Source organism: Balaenoptera acutorostrata, chromosome 9 (assembly GCF_949987535.1).
Source record: "Balaenoptera acutorostrata chromosome 9, mBalAcu1.1, whole genome shotgun sequence".
NCBI lineage: Eukaryota > Metazoa > Chordata > Mammalia > Artiodactyla > Balaenopteridae > Balaenoptera > Balaenoptera acutorostrata.
In genome coordinates, this window is record NC_080072.1 from 2,977,242 (window position 1) to 2,999,312 (window position 22,071).

Genomic DNA, 22,071 nt, shown 5'->3' on the forward strand with positions numbered 1-22,071 from the left:
CCTGGGTTTGTCTCGCATTCAGACAGGATTCCTTTTCCTGGGATCCCTCCCCAGCTGCCTCATCCCTCCACCTCTACTCATGTCTCACGGCAACCAAGCTCGGCAAGGCCTCCCTGACCCTCCGGCTGGCGGGAGGTCCTGTAACCATGTCTGTCCAACGCCGTCCCAACCACGGTCACGGCTCCAGCTCGACCTCCCGTCCGGGGCCTGGACCGCGTTTCTTCCTTGACATCTCCTCTGAAAGCTCGGAGGCCCCTCGACTCACATGGTCTGGAGCAGATGCCATGACCCTTTGCTTCTTCCCTCTGACCCCAAAGCTGGCCCCGCTGGTTTCCCTCTCTTGGCCAGTGGTTACATTAAAAAAACCCAGCTCTACTCAAGTGTGATTTACAAGCCATGAAGCTCACGCATTTTAAGGGCCCTGTCCAATTGTTTTCAGTAAGTCTGCTGAGTTGCCCGGCCACCTCGGTCTGGACTCTTCCCATCACCACCTCGTGCCTGTTTGCAGTTCCTCCTCATCTCCACTTTTAGCCCCGACAACCACTAACTGTGTTCTGTCTCCATGGAGTCCCCTCTTCTGGACCACCCACGTGAACAGGTCACACGACGTGTGGCCTTCTTTCACCCGGCGTCACGGGCGTGAGGTTCATCCACGTCGTGGCATCTGTCTGTTCTTTCCTTTTTATCGCCGGGTAGTAGCCCATCGTGAGGCTGAATCCATTCCCCGGTTGATGGCCAGTTGGGTTGTTCCCACTTTGGGCTGTGAACCTTCTCTGATTCTGTTGTCTGAGCCAGAACCCAGGAGTTATCCCGAGCATTCCATCGCGCCTCAGCCAATCCACCCCCGAGTCCTGCCCTTTGACCTTCTGAATCCCTTTGCACTCGTGTCACTCTCTCCCCACCCCAGCCCTGTCTCTGCCATCTTCCTCCTGGACCAGGGGAGCTGCAGACCCCTCTTTCCTCCCAGAAGTTTTCTACACAGTGCTGAAAGCAGCTGTTTTTTGTTTTTTTTTTAAATTTTTTTTAAATTTTTTATTTTTTTTAATGCTATTCTTGTCTGCTTACATTCTTTTTATGTATGTATGTATGTATGTATGTATGTATGTATGTATGGCTGTGTTGGGTCTTCGTTTCTGTGTGAGGGCTTTCTCTAGTTGCGGCGAGCGGGGGCCACTCTTCATCGCGGTGCGTAGGCCTCTCACTATCACGGCCTCTCTTGTTGCGGAGCACAGGCTCCAGACGCGCAGGCTCAGTAATTGTGGCTCACGGGCCGAGTTGCTCCGCGGCATGTGGGATCTTCCCAGACCAGGGCTCGAACCCGCGTCCCCTGCATTGGCAGGCAGACTCTCAACCACTGCGCCACCATGGAAGCCCAAAGCAGCTGTTTTTAATGCGAACCCAGTTGCCTCTTTGTTGTAGACCACCCCCCGTCCAGGAGTCTTACTGTTCTTAGAATAAGATCAAATGCACAAACTTATTTACAAAACAGAAATAGAGTCACAGATGTAGAAAATAAACTTATGGTTACCTAGGGGAAAGGGGGCTGGAGGGATAAATTGGGAGATTGGGATTAACATATACACACTACTATATATAAAATAGATAATCAACAAGGACCTACTTTGTAGCACAGGGAACTCTACCCAATACTCTGTAGTGACCTATATGGGAAAAGAATCTAAATTTTTTCTTTACTTTTGGCTGCGTTGGGTCTTTGTTGCTGCACGTGGGCTTTCTCTAGTTGCGGTGAGCGGGGGCTACGCTTCGTTGCGGTGTGCGGGCTTCTCACTGTGGTGTCTTCCCTTGTTGCGGAGCACAGGCTCTAGGCGCGCGAGCTTCAGTAGTTGCAGCACGTGGGCTCAGTAGCTGTGGCTCGTGGGCTCTAGAGTGCAGGAGTTGTGGTGTACGAGCTTAGTTGCTCTGCGGCATGTGGGATCCTCCCGGACCAGGGATCGAACCGTGTCCCCTGCATTGGCAGGTGGTTTCTTAACCACTGAGCCACAAGGGAAGTCCTGGGAAAAGAATCTAAAGAAGAGTGGGTATATGTATATGTATCACAGAATCACTATGCTGTACACCTGAAACTAATACACATTGTAAATCAACTATATGCCAATAAAAATTAATTTTAGGGCTTCCCTGGTGGCGCAGTGGTTGAGAGTCTGCCTGCCAATGCGGGGGACACGGGTTCGAGCCCTGGTCTGGGAAGATCCCACATGCCGTGGAGCAACTGGGCCCGTGAGCCACGGTTGCTGAGCCTGCGCGTCTGGAGCCTGTGCTCCGCAGCAAGAGAGGCCGCGATGGTGAGAGGCCCGCGCACCGTAATGAAGAGTGGCCCCCGCTTGCCGCAACTAGAGAAAGCCCTCGCACAGAAACGAAGACCCAACACAGCCATAAAATAAAAAATAAATAAATTAATTAATTAAAAAAAATTTTTAAAAAAATTTAATTTTAAAAAGAGGATCAAATGCTAGACGTCTTATGAATTCCTCGCAGCCCTCACCTGCTGAGGTGACATCTGAGCTGAGCCCCAGGTGACGAGAGGTTGGCTTGTAAGGATCTTTGCCCAGAACATTCGGGCAGAGGGTCGCAGGAGCGGCATGCCTGAGGTGGGAATGAACTTGGTTGGCAAGTCAGAGCAGTGGGGAAGGCCGAAGCCGCTGGCTGGGCAGGTGCACGGGGCAGAGGGCGGTGGGTAGGGGCTGAGGCGAGGGGGTGTGATTCCCCCTGAAGAACAGTGGGAGTTTTGGAAAGGTTTGGCACAGAGCGTGTGACCTCGTTTATATTTGAAAGGGGACCCTGGCTTCTCTCGGGGGAGGAGGGAAGGGAGCAGAGGCAGGTAGGAGGCTCCTGCAGGAATCCAGGGGGTAGGGGGTGTTGGAGGCTGGGGCCAGGGGTGGCGGGAGAAGGTGGAGACGGGGACAGGTTTCTGATGACAAAGTCGAGGTCATCAGAGCACATGCGGCTCTCGCAGGAGATTGTGCTCTGGCCAAGCAAAGGGTCCTTAAGGGTGACTTGTATCAACACCCTGCCTGCGTCTTTGCAGTTTCTCAGCACAGGAACAAAAAAAGACTCCTTTTCTTTGAAAGATTGAGATGTAATTCACATACCATACACTTTGCCCATTGAAAGTGTACAATTCAGTGGATTCTAGTAAATTCACAGATGAGGGTACCCACCACCACAGTCAATCTTAGAACATTTTCGTCACCCCGAAAGGAAACCCCATACCTGTTAGCAGGGTGTCCCCATACCCCTCCCCTAGTCCCTGGCGACCACTAATCTGCTTTCTGTCTCGATGGATTTGCCTGACACGTTCCATGTCAGTGGAATCAGGTGATGTGTGGCCTGGGAGGCGGCTCATATTTATTTACTCTTGTTGTCGGCTTCTCCTGTTGGAGACAAGCCCATCCCCCTAGGTCTTCCCCTGAAAACAGCGCTTATCCCATTGACGCCTTAAATGTCTCCATTAAATGGCCTCACGGGTCACCCAGTAGCCCAGGCAACGCAGAGGTGAGAAACTCTTGCATCAAAATGTTCTTTCGTCTTTTGTGCTGCCATTTTGTTTTCAGATTTTCCTGTCCCAGATTTTCCTTTCTCGCCTGCTTGTTCGCTGACCACAAGGAAATCTGTTTGGGATTTTAGACTTGATTAGAACATGAGTTGTACATGACCCTGACTTGAGTACATCTTCTGCCCTAAAAAAGTCATCAAAGAGGACTCAGTGGACAGAAGGTGATAGCGGTGATAATGTTCTTCGTTCAGGAACTTGGTTAATGGCGGTGGAGTGTGGCCCGGGGCTGACTCCAGTTCAGCCAGGGAAACCCCCAAGAGGCCAAGGAACACCTTTGGTTCCAGATTGGTGTATCTTTTTTTCATTTAGAGAAAATTTAAAATATAGGAAAAATACAAAGAATAATATCATACATACCAGTTTTATTGTTTATTATGTAGAATTGACAGTGGTTCATGTTTTGTCTTTTTTCAATCATAGGGTTAAAATGCTTCTGATAAAGCCCAAGTCTCCCTCACCCTCCTGCCCAGGCCCCTCTGCTCAGAGGCAGACACTGTTGTGATTCACTGTGAATCCCTCTTGTTCCTTTTCCTCTTTTTATATGCATCAGTGATCTCTATATAGTGTTGTGCTGTTGTGTAAAAATGAATATATATATACCTGGTATCACACTGGGCATGTCATTTATAACTTACGTTTTCCACTTGGTGTTATATTTTCAAGATTTGTCTTTATTTATTTTATGTATCCATCCATCCATCCATCCATCCATCCATCCATCCATCCATCTATCCATCCATCTATCCTTTTGGCATTGCAGAAATATATGGTTTGGATCTTTGATCTCTACGTTCAGCAGCTCTGTTAATGTCCTTTGTAGTAATGCATTTGGATCACTTTGCGGGGGTAAGAGCACGGAACTTGGTTATCTTTGTGGCTTCATTACTTGCTTGGTAAAGCCAGAGAGAGCCCACCTCCCCACACCCTTTGACTCCCCTCTGCCTCCATTTTCTCTGTGATGTGATAATCAGCCTCATTGTCCTTATTGTTTTTTGGTTTTTTTGCCAAAGCAAGGTGATCATTTTATTTTTATTTATTTATTTATTTATTTTAACATCTTTATTAGAGTATAATTGCTTTACAGTGGTGTGTCAGTTTCTGCTTTATAACAAAGTGAATCAGCTATACATATACATATGTCCCCATATCTCTTCCCTCTTGCATCTCCCTCCCTCCCACCCTCCCTATCCCACCCCTCTAGGTGGTCACAAAGCACTGAGCTGATCTCCCTGTGCTATTCGGCTGCTTCCCACTAGCTATCTATTTTACGTTTGGTAGTGTATCTATGTCCATGCCACTCTCTCACTTTGTCCCAGCTTACCCTTCCCCCTCCCCGTATCCTCAAGTCCATTCTCTAGTAGGTCTGCATCTTTATTCCCATCTTGCCCCTAGGTTCTTCTGACCATTTTCTTTTCTTTTCTTTTCTTTTAGATTCCATATATATGTGTTAGCATATGGTATTTGTTTCTCTCTTTCTGACTTAACTTCACTCTGTATGACAGACTCTAACTCCATCCACCTCATTACAAATACCTCCATTTCATTTCTTTTTATGGCTGAGTAATATTCCATCGTATATACTGCCACATCTTCTTTATCCATTCATCTGTTAATGAACACTTAGGTTGCTTCCATGTCCTGGCTATTGTAAATAGAGCTGCAATGAACATTGTGGTACATGACTCTTTTTGAATTATGGTTTTCTCAGGGTATATGCCCAGTAGTGGGATTGCTGGGTTGTGGGAAAGCTCAAGGGCCCTCCTGTGAAAAGCCCACAAAAAAGTCAGGCCCTGAATGTGTTGGTTATCATTCATGTCACGGGACAGCTTGCTAAAGACTGAGAGGAGCTTTATTTTCATATGTATCATTAAGAAGAGAAAAGCCTATTTAACCAGCCCCAGTTTTGTGTGTTGGAAGGATTCCATGCTGCATCTTCCTGTTAGATGTGAGGCTAATGCCCCATATATGCGAGTGAGCAGGGCAGCTCACGCAGTCTCAGTGGCCCAAGCGACGCATGTCTGGCTTGGTGTGCTCTTCTGCTTAAGCTTACTGTCAAAACCCACTTAAATCCTTTCGAGAAACTAATGCCTGGGTCTGGAATTATTACACATTCTGTCAAAAGCTTTGTAAATCCCACAACGTGGAGAGAATATGGTGGTTCAAAGGTCACCCTGGGGAAAAGCAGAGCTCTCCTCCTTCCCTGATGTCCCGGGCTGATAAGAATGATCCAGAAAGTGGCAATAAGAGGGCGCGAATCATCAGAATTTAATTTTCTAAATTTTTTTTTTTTTTAATTTTCTAAATTTTAAAAATTTTTTTCAGAATTTTAATCTTCATTAGTGCCAAGGGTGAGGCTCTTTTCTAGCACCTTTGCTCTGTGGTCGGGTTTCCATGGCTCCTTCCCTCCCGGTTCTGACCGTTCTGCTAACAGCCCTTCCTTCTGGGCGGACAGACGGGAGCTCTTATGCCACTTGGTCAGCACAGCACCTGCCCCTGTGTGACGCGGCCACCACCTCCCCGTCTCCCTTTCTCTGCCTGGAATCCACTTCGTGGTCCCCCCGCCTGGTGAACCCTCCCGATTTGCAGCTCCATCCTGGGACCAAGTTGAGACTCATCAGCCCTCTGGTCCATTCATTCCAGACCCGCCTCTGGCAGCTGTGTGACGTAGGGAGCAGTTCCGAGGGTTTACGGTGGTCCTCTTTGGGCTTGGGGCTGCTCGTACCTCCTCCAGAAGGACGTAAGGAGAAGAGGGTGCGTTTGACGTGCTTTCTTTGCTGGGCTGGCGGGCGCACAGTGAGTGCTTTGTGTCTGCGGTCAGGACGATTTAATTCTCCCCCGCCTGCCCTTACCCACCTCCGCTTACTGCTTCTAGGAGGACCTCTTTAGCTAGCATCATATCCTCTGCTTTGCTCTGAGCCTGCCTGAAATCGTGGGGACCAACAGAGGAAAATGAACTCACCTCCAGGGAGGGTGTGAATCTCTGACAGAGTCCAACTAGTGCCTCTCAGCGACTATGGCCTTGACAGCCACAGAGGACCACTAGCTGGCCCCTTAAAGGTCACCAGGATGCACGGTCCACCCACCACTTCACTAAAGCATCCGGGGCTGCTGTCAAGCTTTTATTCTTTGAAAAATGTTATTCCGATTGGAAAGACCCTAACCCTAACCATAACCCTAACCCTAATCCACAGCCACGTTGGCCTTTAGTGTTTAAACATTCAGAAGCACTGGTGTGACTCCTGGCCTTCAGCTTCCTCGGACCAGGCTGTCCTTCTCGGTCACAGTCACCCACTGTTTTCCCCGTTCCATATACATCCTTTCATGTGTTACCGTGACAGCATCTCCATGTTTTCCACCACAGGTACAGCCTGGTGGGTCTTTGTCCACGGCAAAAAGCATTGTTTCATTTGGACGATTGCATTTGGAAACCACTCCATCACAGTTTGGGGGGGGCAGAGGTTTGCAGGTGTGCAGATGGCACGTGAACAGCTGTTAAGAGGCCAACCACCCCTCGATGCACCTTTAAATGACTCCTGGCAAGTTCTGTTTATTAAGGGTCTTTGAAATGCATCCCGAAAGAATTGAGGATGATGTGAAATGTGCTTCTTTTGCAATGAACGATGTGCTCAGAAACTGGGATTTCTTTCAGAATATCTTGCGTTCCTCCTGGATGCACTGGGGTCCGTGTTTCCAGCTCCGTATCCTGATGAACAGGTGGACAGGGGTGATGCAGGGAGCTCCCTCAGCACCACGACCCCTGAATGCTTTGTCAGGCCTCCCCCTCATTCTTCTCGCTTTTTCTGGGAGGAAGTCAAGAGTGAGCTGGATTTAAGTCTCACCTGAGGACCATGAGTGAGCAGATGTGGCGGAGGGGGTGATCTGAATAGATGGTGTAATTCAACCCGTGTTGTTGATGGTTCTTCCCTTGGCCTCCAGACAGCTCACTGTAACAACAGACATTTTTACACAGTGTAATATTTACCATTCCTCAAGCTTTGTCTAGACACGTCTTACCCTTCTAACATCTTACAAAACAACCATTGTCATCATTTCTGTTTCGCAGGGCCCAGGACAGATTTGGAGAGCAATTTACTCTCTTACATAAAATTCTCTTGCCGTGTTTTTGTGAATCAAAACAGCCTTGTCCAACTTCTGCCTGCTTCTGCCCCACGGGCCAGCCCCTCCGGTAGATACACGTGACCCCAAAGCACCAGGTTGTGTGACCCTCTGTGGATCCTGTGAGTTAGTTGGCCACACAGACATGGCCCAGTGTGGCCCTCTGTGTGTGGCAGAGGCTTGGCCATGGTCACAGTGTGATGGGCTGCCTTGTGTCCCCGTAAGATTCATATGTTAGAGTCTTGACCCCCAGCACCTCAGAAGGGGACTCTATTTGGAGAGGAGGATCTTTAAAGAGATGGATAAGGTAAAATGAGGTCACTGGGGTGGGCTCTAATCCCATAGGACTTGGTGTCCTTATAAGAAGAGGAGGTCAGGACACAGACACACATAGAGGGATGACCACGTGAGGACACAGGGAGAAGACGGCCATCTACACACAGAGGAGAGAGGCCTGAGGAGGGCCAGCCCTGCCCACACCTGGGTCTGGGATTCCAGCCTCTAGGACTGGAGACAGTACACGTCTGTTGTTTAAGCTCCCCGGCTGTGGTGTTTTGTTATAGCAGCCCAAGCTGACTCATACACACAGGTCCAGGGTCTTACGTGGCTGACTCAGGCGCCCCTCTCTTGTCTCCAGGGCCAGGGTGCCTCCTCTTGAGTCTAGGTATTTCAGGTTTAGCCTCCTGTCTTGCAGAATAGCTACAGCTCACGCTGACCATGTAGGATTTCTCTAACTCTCTTCATTGTAGATTTCAGCGTGACCATGAGCTCTACCAGGGGAAGGGCCAGAGTTTCTTGTGGGTTGACCGCACGCCGACCGCGGCTCTGCTCACCTTGGTGGTGCGTCTCTCCTCTCAGGATTTTTGGATCATTCAAGGAACTGATGAGGTCACAGTGCACTTGGTGCAAAGCGGGCCCCCAGAAATGGTAGCTCCCACCATCCTCGTCCTGATCACGTGTGGACCTTGCTTTACTGCTGGGTTCTGTCACCCAGGACGGTTCCATGTATGGAACTTTGTATTCAGTGCAGTTCAGTTCCAGTGACATCCACTGAGCTGCACGGACATCAGGTATGGTTCTGCCGAGAAAAGGACATAAACCCTGTCGTCACCAACAGCTCAGAGGGGCAGGGAGCGCTCTCGCCAGCTGAATGCCGGTGGTGCCAGGAGCCGGGAGAGGGCGAGGGTGGGGGATGTGAATGGGTGCATCTTGGAGGAGGAGGGTGCAGATGGTTACCTGGGCTGGAATGTGCCTCCCCTTGGAGGATGCTGAGCTGGCCTGCCGGAGTCCTCGGAGCTTCCCGGAGGCCGGGCTGCCCTCCTGTCATCCAGGCTGATGCCGGTCACAGCCCCTTCTCTCTCTGTTAGAGTGTGCACATCTCTGCCCCTCCCATTTCCAAACCACCCAGATCCCGTGTTGAGTGCTATGCTTGTCAGGACGCAAGCTAGAAGCACTCTGATGTGGGTCTTGGAGATGCCCGTACACCCTCTTGCAAGTGTTCTGTATCTTAAGCCACCAGCTCAGCCAGACCCACTGGGCGGTTTTGAGATGGATCTGGATGTCTTGGCATTTGGGCCGTCGCAGCAGGAGATCAGTGAGTGACAGGTACCGACTCCTGCCTGTGTGTCAGGAGAAAAGGAGGAGGAATACACGCGTGTCCCACCTCCCAGGAGACAAGAAATGCAGGATGGAGAGGCTGTGACCCTCCCCCTGGACAAGAGGGGGATTAGCTTGAATGGTCCGTGGGCTGTGGGTTCAACTCGGGGAGCTCAGCAGTCAGCTCAGCTGGGAGACTAGAGAGAGGGCGAGTCCCTGACCCTGTGGGAGGTGTGAGTGCAGTTTCAGCTGGCAGACGAGGTGGGGAGGGGACGGCCAGCTGGAAGCACAGGCGCGCAGGTGCTGGAGGCTGGGGGTGCACGTGGCCTGGCTTTCCAGAGGACTGCCCGCGCGTTGCTGGAGTGTGTGTGTGTGTTTGTCTGTGCATATGTGTGTGTGTCTGTGTATGTGTGTGTATATGTGTTCGCATGTGTGTATGTACAGATATATATGTGTGTTTGTATTTGTGTGTCCTTATGTGTTTGTGTACACGTGTTTGTGTGTGTGTGTATGTTTTTATGTGCATGTGTGTGTGTGCCAGTGCACACGTGTGTGGGGTTGGGGCCAGGGCAGAGGTGGTACCGACAGGCAGGACGTGGGGAGTTATTGGCTTGAGAGGGGACCCTGGCGGCTGCTCAGGGAATCAGGTTGTGTGGGCCCGAGGGGCATGGGGTGAGCTCAGTGCAGTGGCCGCTGGAGTGACCTGGTGAGAAAGGCTTGGGGCTGCTGGGCAGTGGAGGTGGGACAGACGAGGACTCACACACCCGAGGTGGTGGATTAATCCAGACCAATCCAGAAGCTGCGGGACAGGATGGAGTCAAGAGGTCCTCCTGGGTTTGTGGCATGGGAGGAGGGGCAGCCGCTGGGATTGGGAAGGAGGAGGGAAGGAGTAGGGGAGGGGCAGGGAGGGACGATGGAGGGACGATGTCATCACTTAGCCCACACTGGAGTCACTCATCTGTCAGCTGGCGTCCAGGTCCCTGCGTCTCCCTGCTCGGTGGACTTGGGTTCATGGTCAGCACCTTCCTTTGTGTCCAGGGTCCTGCCACAGGTCCACCACTGTCACCATTGCTGGCTAAGGAGCCTGTTCCAAGATTTTGTTAGTCTTGTGAATTCACACCAGGGTGAAAATCTTTGTTTGAAGTGCTTTGTTGTTCTTCGGGGGTTTTCTTTTGTCCATCCTCCCTGAAGCCCAGCCGTTAAGTGGAAGAAAGGACACCACGTCCGTGGCGCTCCCCTGCTTTTTCTGGGAGGCATGTCCGAGGCTAATCTCCACAGCACCACATGCCTTGAGACCTGTGACGTTGTCTATTTTTAAAAGTATCTCGAAGCGTAGCCTTTACTTCTTTGAAAAAAATTATTTAGAATCTCCCAAATAGCGTCCCTTGCTATGGAGGTGAAACTGCTTCTCCCTTGTAACTGTCAACATTTAACATTGGGACAAATTGACAGGTAATTGGAAAATCTGAACAAAGGCAGTATCTCCCTGGTCCACAGAGGACCTGAACATAAGTATTCTCTTCCATTTTCTCAGTGACTAGACGTCTGATATTTTATAATTTGTCCGCACTGAGGTGCCACGTGCACAGAGAGGAAACGACGTGTCAGTTAAATAGTGAGGACTTCGGAGCCGGGCCGATTCAACTTGGGTTCGGATTGAACCGCCACCATTTTCTAGACACGCAACCTTGGGGTAGTTACGTGAGTCTCGGAGGTTCAGCTTCCTCCTCTGGAAAATGGGAATAGTAATAATTGTTATTACATTGTATTTTAACATATAATTATATGTTAATTATAGTTATTGATATAATAATAATCACACTATATCAATAATAATGATTATAATAATAATAAGACTCTCCACTCGTGGTTGTGTTGAAGGTAAATATAGTTAGTACAATTTCTGGCATTTAGGAGTTGATAAATGTCAGCCACGACTGTGTCATCATCATGATCATTGTCATCACCATTATGTTCACCATCACCGTCATCAACACCACCAACATTATCACCATCACCATCATCAACACCACCATCATCACCATCACCATCATCATCACCACCACCATCATCATCACCATCATCATCACCATCACCATAAACATCATCAACACCACCATCATTATCACCATCACCATCATCAACACCACCATCATCACCATCACCATCATCATCACCACCACCATCATCACCATCACCATCACCACCATTATTATCACCATCATCACCATCATCACCATCACCATCATCAACACCACCATCATTATCACCATCACCATCATCAACACCACCATCATCACCATCACCATCATCACCACCACCATCATCATCACCATCACCATCACCATCACCACCATTATTATCATCACCATCATCACCATCACCATCAACACCACCATCATTATCACCATCACCATCACCATCATCAACACCACCATCATTATCACCATCACCATCATCAACATGACCATCATTATCACCATCACCATCACCATCATCAACACCACCATCATTATCACCAGCATCAGCACCATCATTATCATCACCACCACCACCATCATCATCACACCCCACTAGGCTTTGAGCTCCTTAAGGGCCAGGAACCCTTATCTTTTGGGGGGACACAATTCAACCCATAATGACATGTATTATATTTGTTCCGTCTGCTTCTTACAACTGCCCTGCAAGTTATGTAGTTGCCGTGGTTTTCATCACAGAAACAGGGGGACCACTGGGTTGGTAAATTTGCCCGGGATCACAAGGTTAGTGTGTGCAGTTGGGTTGGAAATCCAAGCCTTTCTGACCTCCGAGCTCCTGCTCCTTCTAGCAGTTTCTCAGTGGGGCCCTCTTGGCATTTTTCTGGAGCAGGACGTTTCTTCATTGTGCTGGGCTGGCCTGTACACGACTCAGTATCCCCAGCCCTGCTCCCTAAGTGGCAGTGGACACCAGTCTCTGGGATCATCTACAATTGCCACACAGATCCCCTGGGGGCTGGTTTTCAGACTGTTCTCTGCTCAGCACCCACTTGCTGGCAGGATCCTTTCTGCCGGCCACAGGGAGGGAGCCTCAGGCCCTCTTTGGATGCTGGTTTCTAAGGGAACCTGAGTTAGTATATCCACGTAGCTGGAACCAGAGGCTGACAATGATTCTCAAAGCAGAAATTGGCGAGATACCCACGGCCCCACTTGGTCACCTCTGATACAGCTCAACTGTTGTGTTGGGAGTTTCCAGACAGTCTTCTTATTCAGCCGAGGATGGCAGGGGTGCAGCTGGCAGTCACTGAAGCGAACAACGGGCCCCCACCCAGCCTCGCAGCCCCGAGAGGAGCTCTGAGCCTTACTCTTGAATTCAGTCTTTGCCATCGGAGAGGGACAGACGGTGCATTCATGCCCGTGGGGTCAGGTTTCCTGGCAGCGGGATTCCGGGCTGCCTGCTCAGCCAACCTGTTGTTGAGAGTAGCGGAGTCCTCTTACCCGGCAGGGAGGAGCTCCCCCGAGGCAGAGGGTCAGGGAGATAGTAGGGCCTTTTGCATCCTTGGGCGAGCAGAATCCCCCTGCAGAGAATTGGTTCCAACCTCATACGCAGTCAAACCTCGTCGTTTCTGAACGCTTTTACAGTGATTAAGCACATTTTTGAGCCCCTGCTGATGGCCGTGCAGTGGAATATAATTTTAATTCAATAAAAATTAGAAGTGATGGTCAGAAGCGGATTTGGCCTAACGTTTGTTTTCCTGGCTTATTGGCGGGTCTCACTGAAAGGACCTGGGAACGTGACCAAGTCGTGTCATTCTGGTTCTTAGCGGCTCTGCTCTGTTCTTGAAAAGTGTTCGTGGTTGGTTTGCAGGAACCGTCTGTACTGTTTAACTTTTTCAAAAATTAACTTTCACGGCAACTGATACGATTGCTAAATCAATCATTCTTCGTAATTGCCGTTCTTTATGGTTTGGGAGGGGCGGTGTCAGTGTTTTTACAGCTGTTACGTTCAGAGTCCGGGGGGTGGGGCACAGACGCTTGTGCCCTGGGCTTTCGCATCAGTGAGGTTACGAGAGGAGACGTCCACCTGGACCTGAGATGCCAAGAGAGAGCGATCGGGGTAAAAACTAAGCCGCACTGTAATTGGCTCGCGCCGTGGTCCTCGGTCTGTTTCCGAGACCAGCTACGGCAGCAGCACCTTGAAACTTGTGAGAAATGCAGCTTTTGGGGCCCGACCCAGACCTGCTGGCTCAGACACTCTGCTTGGAGGGGGTGCGGGTCAACAGTCTGTGTTTAACAAACAGGGAGGTCTGAGAAGCTCCGTACAAGCGAGAGAACTGCCCAAGGCAATAGGTGGTGGGGAGTGATGACCAGAAAACACGGCTGGTCCCAGAGATTGGAGTCAATGGTGAGAGCTGAGGCCACAGAATCAGTGACTCGATCTGAGCTTTTCCCCTTTTATATTTACCAAAGTGACAAGAAGGTCGTATTTTTTTCATCCAGAAAAGCCAGGGGGTCCAGAGCTCAGAGGAGCTCTCAGGACGGAATGGAAGCACCTTTGGCATCTCTGACCACGTGCCGGGGTGGCATCCTGCATCACTAACCAGGGGTCTCTGTCCTTCCGCGCAGAAGTGCATTCGATTTAACCCAGATGCGACGGTGTGGGTTGCGAAGCAGCGGATTCTGTGCTCGTTGAACCAGAGCCTGAAGGACGTCCTGAACTACGGGCTGTTCCAGCCGGCGAGCGACGGGCGAGACGGCAAGTTCTTGGATGAGGAGCGTCTTCTGCGCGCGTACCCGCAGCCCGCGGACAGGGGCATCCCCTCCCTGGAGGTACTGGTCGCCGCCTCAGAGCCTGGGCGTGATGGCGGAGGGAGGACCTACCCCCAGTTCCACATTTGATTCGGACTCTGGGAAATCGCTCTTAGCTCAGAACAGTAGTGTGCATTCTCGAGGTCGCAGCTGATTTTGTCGTGATTTGCGGACCAGTGTGCAATTTTTAGCCATTTGTTTTCCTACTGTGGATTGGATGAACTTGTTGGAGGGACACCTTGGTGTGAGCGGACCATGGGTCTGACTCAGGCTCGCGTCACCAGGAGCTGTGAGCCCTGGGGACGCAGAATGGGGTTTGCTTCTACCTCCCTGAATCCCCTCCCCCCAACCGCCCTTGGGCACAGTGTGGCCCGTGGCCATCCAGCTGTTGTCAGAAGCATGACTCCCGGGAATGACCTGTGGGCTCTTTGAGCCGCTGTGGCCAGTCACGTGCTCTTGGGCTGCCTCGTGAAGTGGTGGGTGCATACACCCGGCAGCCTTACATCCACAGAAAGTGTGTCCCCCAGCTCTGCCCTGGGGAATCTGGGCTTGCTGCACCCTGAGTTTACATATGGTATTTCCACATGGTGTATTTGTTAATTAATTTTTAAGCAACTATACTCCAATAAGAACGAATAAAAAATTTTCATTGGCGCATAGTTGATTTACAATGTTGTGCTGGTTTCAGGTGCACAGCAAAGTGAATCAGTTATCCATCTACATATAGTCGCTCTTTTTCAGGTTCTTTTCCCATACAGGTCATTACAGAATATTGAGTAGAGTTCCCTGTGCTGTGCAGTAGGTCCTTGTTGGTTATCTATTTTGTATATAGTAGTGCGTATATGTCAATCCCAACCTCCCAATTTATCCCTCCTCCCCCGTCCCACAATTATTAAGACAGCAACACAAGTCGGTGGAAATGTGGTCGTTTCTACTATGACCCTACACGTCACTATCATTATCAAGTGATCGTATTCATTTCAGCTTAGTCAACAGTGAGAGCCTGTGAGTGTGGCATCGTGGGTGGCATCTGGGCCATTGAAGGGGGTTGGTCTGAAGTCAGAGACATCCTGGACCATGGCAGCACCTCATCTGCACGTTCCCAGGTCTGACAGTGACTTTGAAGCTGAGATTCTGAGATCCCCAACATGTGTTGGACTAGGGAGAAGGGTTTCCGTGGAGGAAAAGCTGGGATACCCCTGGGGAGTCAAGTGGTTCCCTGTTCTGGCCTCAGTTTGCTCACCTGTGAACTGGGGGTCCATTGAGAAACCCCCTGTCGGGGGCCTGCTCACAACCGGCCCCTTTCTCGGCGTGATCCATGTGCATGGGACAGTCAAGGTTCTGGTCTGATGGAGCTTACACTCCTGTAGGAGACGGCAGGCCAGGAACAGTAAACAAACAGCTCATTTGGGGGCTGATAATTTCTATAAAGACAGTAAAACAGGGCGAGAACAGGAAGTCCGGAGCCTACCCTTGATCGGAAAGCATCTTGGAGGAGGCGACATGGGCCCGTCCCCCAGCCCCTGAGAACCGAACGAGAGGAGGCCTGGGAGAGCCCGGTGGGACCTGGGCAGGGCTGTGTCCTGGCTTTCAGGGCAGCCGGCATGCATGTCCTTCTGCTGTTTCATGGCAGCTGAGGCTGAGAGGCGAGCACGTGAGCATTCATTGCCCCATGTGGACGTGTGGTCTGTGACATCAGACGGACTTGGTCCAGTCCTGGTCACTGTGGGACCCTACCTGCCACCCCACAGCCTCTCTGAGCCTCAGATTCCCAGCTTTGAAATCGGGGAAACATTACTACCATCTTCTCGGTGGCTGTGAGGCTCAGGTGAGCTATTCCTTGGGGCAGTGATCTTAGCGTAAGGCCTGGGGATGGGCGAGCGCCTGCATTGGTGGGTGCTGCAGCTGCCCCTGCCATCGGCTCTCATTGCCATGAAGGAGTCATTTACATGTATGTTCATGCATCTCCTTGGACCACCATCCTGCCAGATGGTCCGCTGTGTGGGGCTGAGCCGGGCCTGGAGGTGGACACACCAGGGGCAGCCTGGATCTGAGCTCTTTGCCTTGGATCGTTGCAGTAAAACACGGTTGGCTACGTATGCAATACGGAGAAAAGAGCAAGAAAAGGATGTGTGTTTCTGAGCCTGCATCCCTCTAGCCACAAGCTGTAAACATTTATGACTGTGGAAATAGACATTCTCCTCCATGTGCTAACCCTCCTGCCAAGAGATGTTATCGACCCTAGCATATTTCTTTTCATAACTGGAAAAAGCACCCATTGACTTGAATTCCTACAGATCCGTCAAGTTAGCAAACTCTGTTACATCCCCTCCCGTCACTCTCAGTGGCTTCTGAAGCCTCAGAGCCGTGATGGATGAAGATAAGCAACAGGGAGTTTCACGGCCGTCCCCAGAATGTACTGTCCTGGTTGAATCTAGAATCTGAGGGCTAGAGTCCTAAAGCGGCCTGCGTCTCCTCCTGCCAGGTCAGTTCAAGAAGGCGGACACTTAGCGTTTGCGACGGTGCACGTGACCCAGGAACTGGGTGCAGCCTGCGTTTCACGGGACTTTCTGATTTCACTGGTTTATTTTGGCCCCTAAAAAAAAAAAATCAAGTTTTGGTCTGTGGCACCGAGGAATTTTGTCTGTTGTGGGATTGCTATTTTGTTTGGAGTGGAGGGGAGGAGATGATAAGGTGGTCACTCTGGAAACTTCACATGGGGTCAGACTTTCAGGATTAGGTCACCCCCTGCTCTGCACCTTTTGTGTCACGCCTGTGCTTGTTTAAACTCCTCGGAGTGGGAGGGAATCAAGGGAAGTTGGGGAGGGAAGGATAAGACAGCGTTTGCCCAGCACCGGTTCTGTGCCAGGAAGCTCACATTCAATCCTCGGGGCACCCTGGGAGCTCTGTGTTGTGATCCCCGTGCGACAGACAAGGAAACGGAGTCCGAGATGGGGCAGGTGTCCAGCCCAGTGATTCGGCTGCTAGTGAAACGGGGCAGGACCCTATGATCTATGCTCCCCCATGTCCTCTGCCTGCCTTTTGTCTGTGGAAAAACTTTAATCAAAGAATATGTTTAATCAGAGAAGTGAGAAAATGCAGAAACAAAGGAAAACAGTCAAAGGAGACCAAATAATAATAGTTTAGTCATTAAGCAAAGTCAAGGACCTTTAGTTCCTCCTCAAGGGCTATAGATTATATTCTGAGCTGTATCCTGTGAGCTGTCTTATGGATACTGAAACCCTTACCAGGTGGAAGCAGTTAACTGCATGATGACCAGACTGTAGCCATGACATGAGCTGCCACAATTCTGAGAATTGGCCTCAAAGAAATGGAAACAAACCAACCCTGGAACTGAGACTAACGGGACCTAAAACAATCAAGATGCCGCTGGTCAGAGTACCGATGACCAATTTCAAGATGACTGCCAGCACTGACCGTGCTATGTCTGCATGTCGCCCCCTCCCTCTGTCTATAAAAGCTCTAGCCCACTGATTGTCAGTGGGGGGGGGGAGTCGGCCTTTGGACGGGAGTCCACCCTCCCCGCCTCCAGGCTGCCAGCATCCAACATAAGGCAAAGTCTCCTTTCCACCAACCTGGCCTCTTTATTGGCTTTTGAGCGGCGAGCGGCCGGACCCCACATCCACTTTGGATGCTGCCAGCATCCAACATAAGGCAAAGTCTCCTTTCCACCAACCTGGCCTCTTTATTGGCTTTTGAGCGGCGAGCGGCCGGACCCCACATCCACTTTGGATGCTGCCAGCATCCAACATAAGGCAAAGTCTCCTTTCCACCAACCTGGCCTCTTTATTGGCTTTTGAGCGGCGAGCGGCCGGACCCCACATCCACTTTGGATGCTGCCAGCATCCAACATAAGGCAAAGTCTCCTTTCCACCAACCTGGCCTCTTTATTGGCTTTTGAGCGGCGAGCAGCCGGACCCCACTTTCCGTTACACTAGGGCAGTGGTGGGGCTGGAGTTGGAGCTGTGTCTCAACTCAGAGTCCCAGTGACTCCCAAGCTGCCAGCCTCCTTCCCAAACCCGCCACAGTGCATCTACTACGGAGGCAGCCAGGGCACCCAGGAGAAGGAACGGGGCATCGGGTGAAAGGCGCTGGGGATTCAGAAGCAGCCTGCGGCCCCAGGGCACCCTCCGGGGCACCATCACTCTACCTGAGCAAGGTGTGCCCCTCTGTTCCCATGACGTCTCTGCCAGGTTAGAGGAGGTGCTGCCATTTGAAGGAGTGAGTCTGAGCCCCAGAGTCCCAGGCGGAGGTTGTGGGCTGAGGGCAGGTGGCTTTGCCAGGCTGGGGCTTCTAAGTGTGTTTAGTAAAGGTTGACGAGGTCGAGGACAGAGCCCACGTGAGGAGCGGGCCCTGATTTGGTGCCATGCTGACGATGCAGAGGAGAGCAGAGCACATCAGGCTCCTGAGTCCTCATCCCTCTGGGTTGCTCTCATTTCTTTTTGTGACTTTCCAGCCAAAACGGCAGCAACATCTCCGCAGAAGTTACCCTTACGCTGTCGTAGGCTCTGTGGTGCGAACACAAGTAGTTTATTGAACACGAAAGGGTTTGCTAGGGAGCCCCCGCCCTGGGTGAAATACCCACGGACAAGGCAGGCTTTTCCTCTGAACGGCTGCGTGAAATATTTACCTGGTTTTCTTTTTTTCCTGTTTTTGCGTCTGTGCCAGTTTCGCTACAAGAAGCGGGTGTATAGACAATCCAATCTGGATGAGAAACAGTTGGCCAAGCTGCACACGAAGGTGAGCAAGGACTGGTTGTGTGGACCCTTGGTGTTCATTTCTGCGTCTTCATCTTCAGAGATCAGGGGAGCTCTAGGGCAGAGGGTTCTTCTTCCTGTGAGATGCTGAGGCTGATGAGGCACGTGCTGCCACCAGAGCCCTGTTAAGTACCGCCATCGTCTCCTCCCGTGTGATGCAAACGCAGTCGATGCCTGTGCGTAAGGGAAACAATATCCCTGACAGTGGAGATTGGGGCCCTACTTTCTACTCACCTCCTCCCGGGTGTTTCTGGGAAGAGGGGTGGCCGTTCCCTCTGAGCCTTTGCTGCCGAAATAGGGGACAACACTGAAGTAGGTGTCTGCTGCTGCCACTCTCGTGATTAAGGTGCTGTTTACATAAACTGCATGGACGTAAGACGCACAAGGGCAGCAGGGGAGAAGGAGAGAGGGAAGGAAAGAGCTGTGGGCTGTGTTCCAGGCACACCTGCGCTCCGTCAGGGATGTTGTGCCCGTCCAGGGCGTGCAGGAGCTGGAGCGTGCGGTGGGCACCTCGCTCAGCACGGAGGAAGATGTGTGATACCCAAGGATGCTCTCAGATGCCCTCCTCCAGGTCCCGCCCCTCCCCGGAGAGCCTGGAGCGTTCCCTGCAGAGCACAGGGAGAGCCAGAGTCAGGACGGTGCCCGGACAGCTTACCTAAGCCAGCCCTGATCTGCCCAGGTGAGCTCACCTGCAGCTCTGAGTCCACAGAGAGCATCCCCAACCTCTGGGGTCCCCTTGTTTTTGTTTCATCCCCCCCATTCATATCAGGATGGACGTGTGGATTTTCATTGTGTTCAGTGGGTTATAACATACCATTCTCATTATTTATTTTTGTGCTCAAATTGTCCGGATGTGGCCGGTGGCCCTTCTGCCTGGCTCTCCTCCCTCTGGCGTTGTCCCCACCATCCTTTGCGTACTGACGGCTTTCAGGCACAAGACGGTCAGGTTGCTCTTGCACTTTCCCTGCCCAGCCCTGGAATCCGCCCACACAGGGGTATTTAGACTCCAAGTCTGGGCACTTCTGGTTTTTTTGATTACTCTCTGATGTGTACATGAAAATGTGTTTGTGCATTTAAAATAATGTCGATTAGTAAGTAGCAATGAAGGTGTTCAGTGAAACCAAGTTTTTCCTGTGTCCTCGAGCATTTGTTAATGTTTAGTCCCAGAATGTACAGAAAGCTTCCAGGTGGAGATCCGCGGGCTGAAGGGTCCAGGGGTTGGTTTCAGGGTGACTGGGGAGGGGTGTGGAGTGCGGGTGGAGAACTGGCCCAGTGAGAGCATTAGACTCATCTGACAGAGGCATCTCAGATGCTGTGATTGCCATCAAATAGCCCAGGCTATCTGCTAGATGGACAGAAGATCATTATTTTCCTTGCAGATGAGCCCGGGCAACCTGGTCAGGGTTGAGCCTCTGGTCATTGTGATCTCACGAGGAGTGACTGTCTCCCTCACCTTGAATCGCTCGGTGACCCACGCGCCCCTGTGTCCACCTGCAGGTCACGGGATTACCCACAAGTGGGTTAAGCTGAGTGAGCAGTGCCCTTTTGCTCTCCATAGCAGCCACCGCTTTAGAGATTAGGAAACACAAATACCAATCCTTAGGCTTCGCTCAAAAGAGGATGGAGTCAGAAGACCTGGGGTGCACCCTGGAAAGTGTAGTTTTTCAAAGTGGTCCAAGTGGCTCATCGTTTTGAAAGTGAAGGAACATCCTGTGACTCTCGGCAAGCACAGAGATCGGTGGGGGATTTCTAGAACATTCATCCAGGACAGGCCAATTGCGTTTGCCATGTGCTGGGCTCCGGGCTTGGCCCTGGGGTTCCAGATGCAGAAGGATGCTGCCTGGTGAGCCTGGGGACTGCAGCGGGGCCCCATCAAGGGGCAGCTCTCCTCCCTGCAAGGGCGGCCAGGTGCACCCCGCAAGGAGCCTTCTGTGGCCTGAAGAGACGTTTCTCTGTGAGACCAATTTTGCTTTTCTCTTTAGACCAACCTGAAAAAATGCCTGGATTACATCCAGCATCGTTCGGTGGAGAAGATCGTCAAGATGCTGGAACGAGGCCTGGATCCGAATTTCCATGACCTGGAGACCGGAGGTAGGGGCTGGTTGGAGAGACTTGAGGAAACCCCACTGGAACGTGGGTTCAGGGAGGAAAGGTGATTCTGTCGTTCGGATTATACGTGCACAGGAAGCATCACACTCTACTTGGTTTTAAAAGTGCTTTCTCCCTCCTCCGGGAGCCTGTGTTTGCTGCATGGAATTGCCAGCATCCAGGAGGTGCCTGGCAAGTGGTAGGTGCTCAGTACGTGTCTGAGTTGAAGGAGAGAATTAGTGAATGAATGAATGACAACACAGAGGAGCCGTCTCGTGCCAGCCCTTGGAGATGCACATGCACCTGCATGTGCCTAGCTCCCCCTGCTGGAAACCAAGTCCCTGCGCGTGGGACCTCAGATCACGCGTGGGATAAAACGGTACAGGGCTGTCATCCTCCGCCCTGCTGACATTGGGGCTGGATGATCCTTTCTGTTTCTTACCAGTTCCAAATGGGCATTAACTTTTGTTTAATCTCATCTCTTCTCTCTTTGTTTCCAGTTTTATGGAAATACGATTGACGCAAAACATTGTATTAATTTTTGGTGTACAATGTAACGATTTGGTATATGGATGTACTGGGAAGTGATCACCACGATACGTTTAGTGAACATCCGTCACCACTCATAGTTACACATTTTTTTTTTTTATGATGAGAACTTTTAGGATCTACTCTCTTAGCCACTTTTAAATATACAGCACAGTATTATTAACCGCAGTCACCATGCTGTACACAACATTCCCCAGGACTTACTTATCTCATAACTGGAAGCTTGGACCTTTTGAATCCCTCCACCCATTCCGCCCACCCCACCTCCTACCTCTGGTGACCACCAGTCTGTTTCTCTGGGTTCAGTTGTTTTAGATTCCACATGTAAGCGAGATCATACAGATTTGTCTTTCTCTGTCTGACTTATTTCACATAGCATTATGCCCTCAAGGTCCATCCTCGTTCTTGCAAATGGCGGGATTTCTTTCTTTTTCATGGCTGAATGATGTTCCCTCGTGGGGCTGGACAGTCCTTTATGCTGGGGCTGTCCTGTGCACCATAGGATGTGTACGGCATCCCTGACCTTCACCCACAAATGCCAGTAACACCCCCGAGTTGTAGCCGCCAAAGATGCCCCCAGACATTG

General features: G+C 51.0%; 1 protein-coding gene across 4 annotated transcripts in view; it reads left to right on the forward strand.

Moving 5' to 3' along the window:
- The window catches only part of SHANK2 (SH3 and multiple ankyrin repeat domains 2), a 473,760-nt gene that overhangs the window by 93,734 nt on the left and 357,955 nt on the right, over positions 1 to 22,071 (forward strand). For all 4 annotated transcript variants that reach the window (XM_057553698.1, XM_057553701.1, XM_057553700.1 and 1 more), the window contains exons 4-6: positions 13,888 to 14,091; positions 18,760 to 18,831; positions 20,831 to 20,939. In XM_057553698.1, the coding sequence (XP_057409681.1) occupies positions 13,888 to 14,091; positions 18,760 to 18,831; positions 20,831 to 20,939 (385 nt within the window). The remainder of the gene's footprint in view (positions 1 to 13,887; positions 14,092 to 18,759; positions 18,832 to 20,830; positions 20,940 to 22,071) is intronic.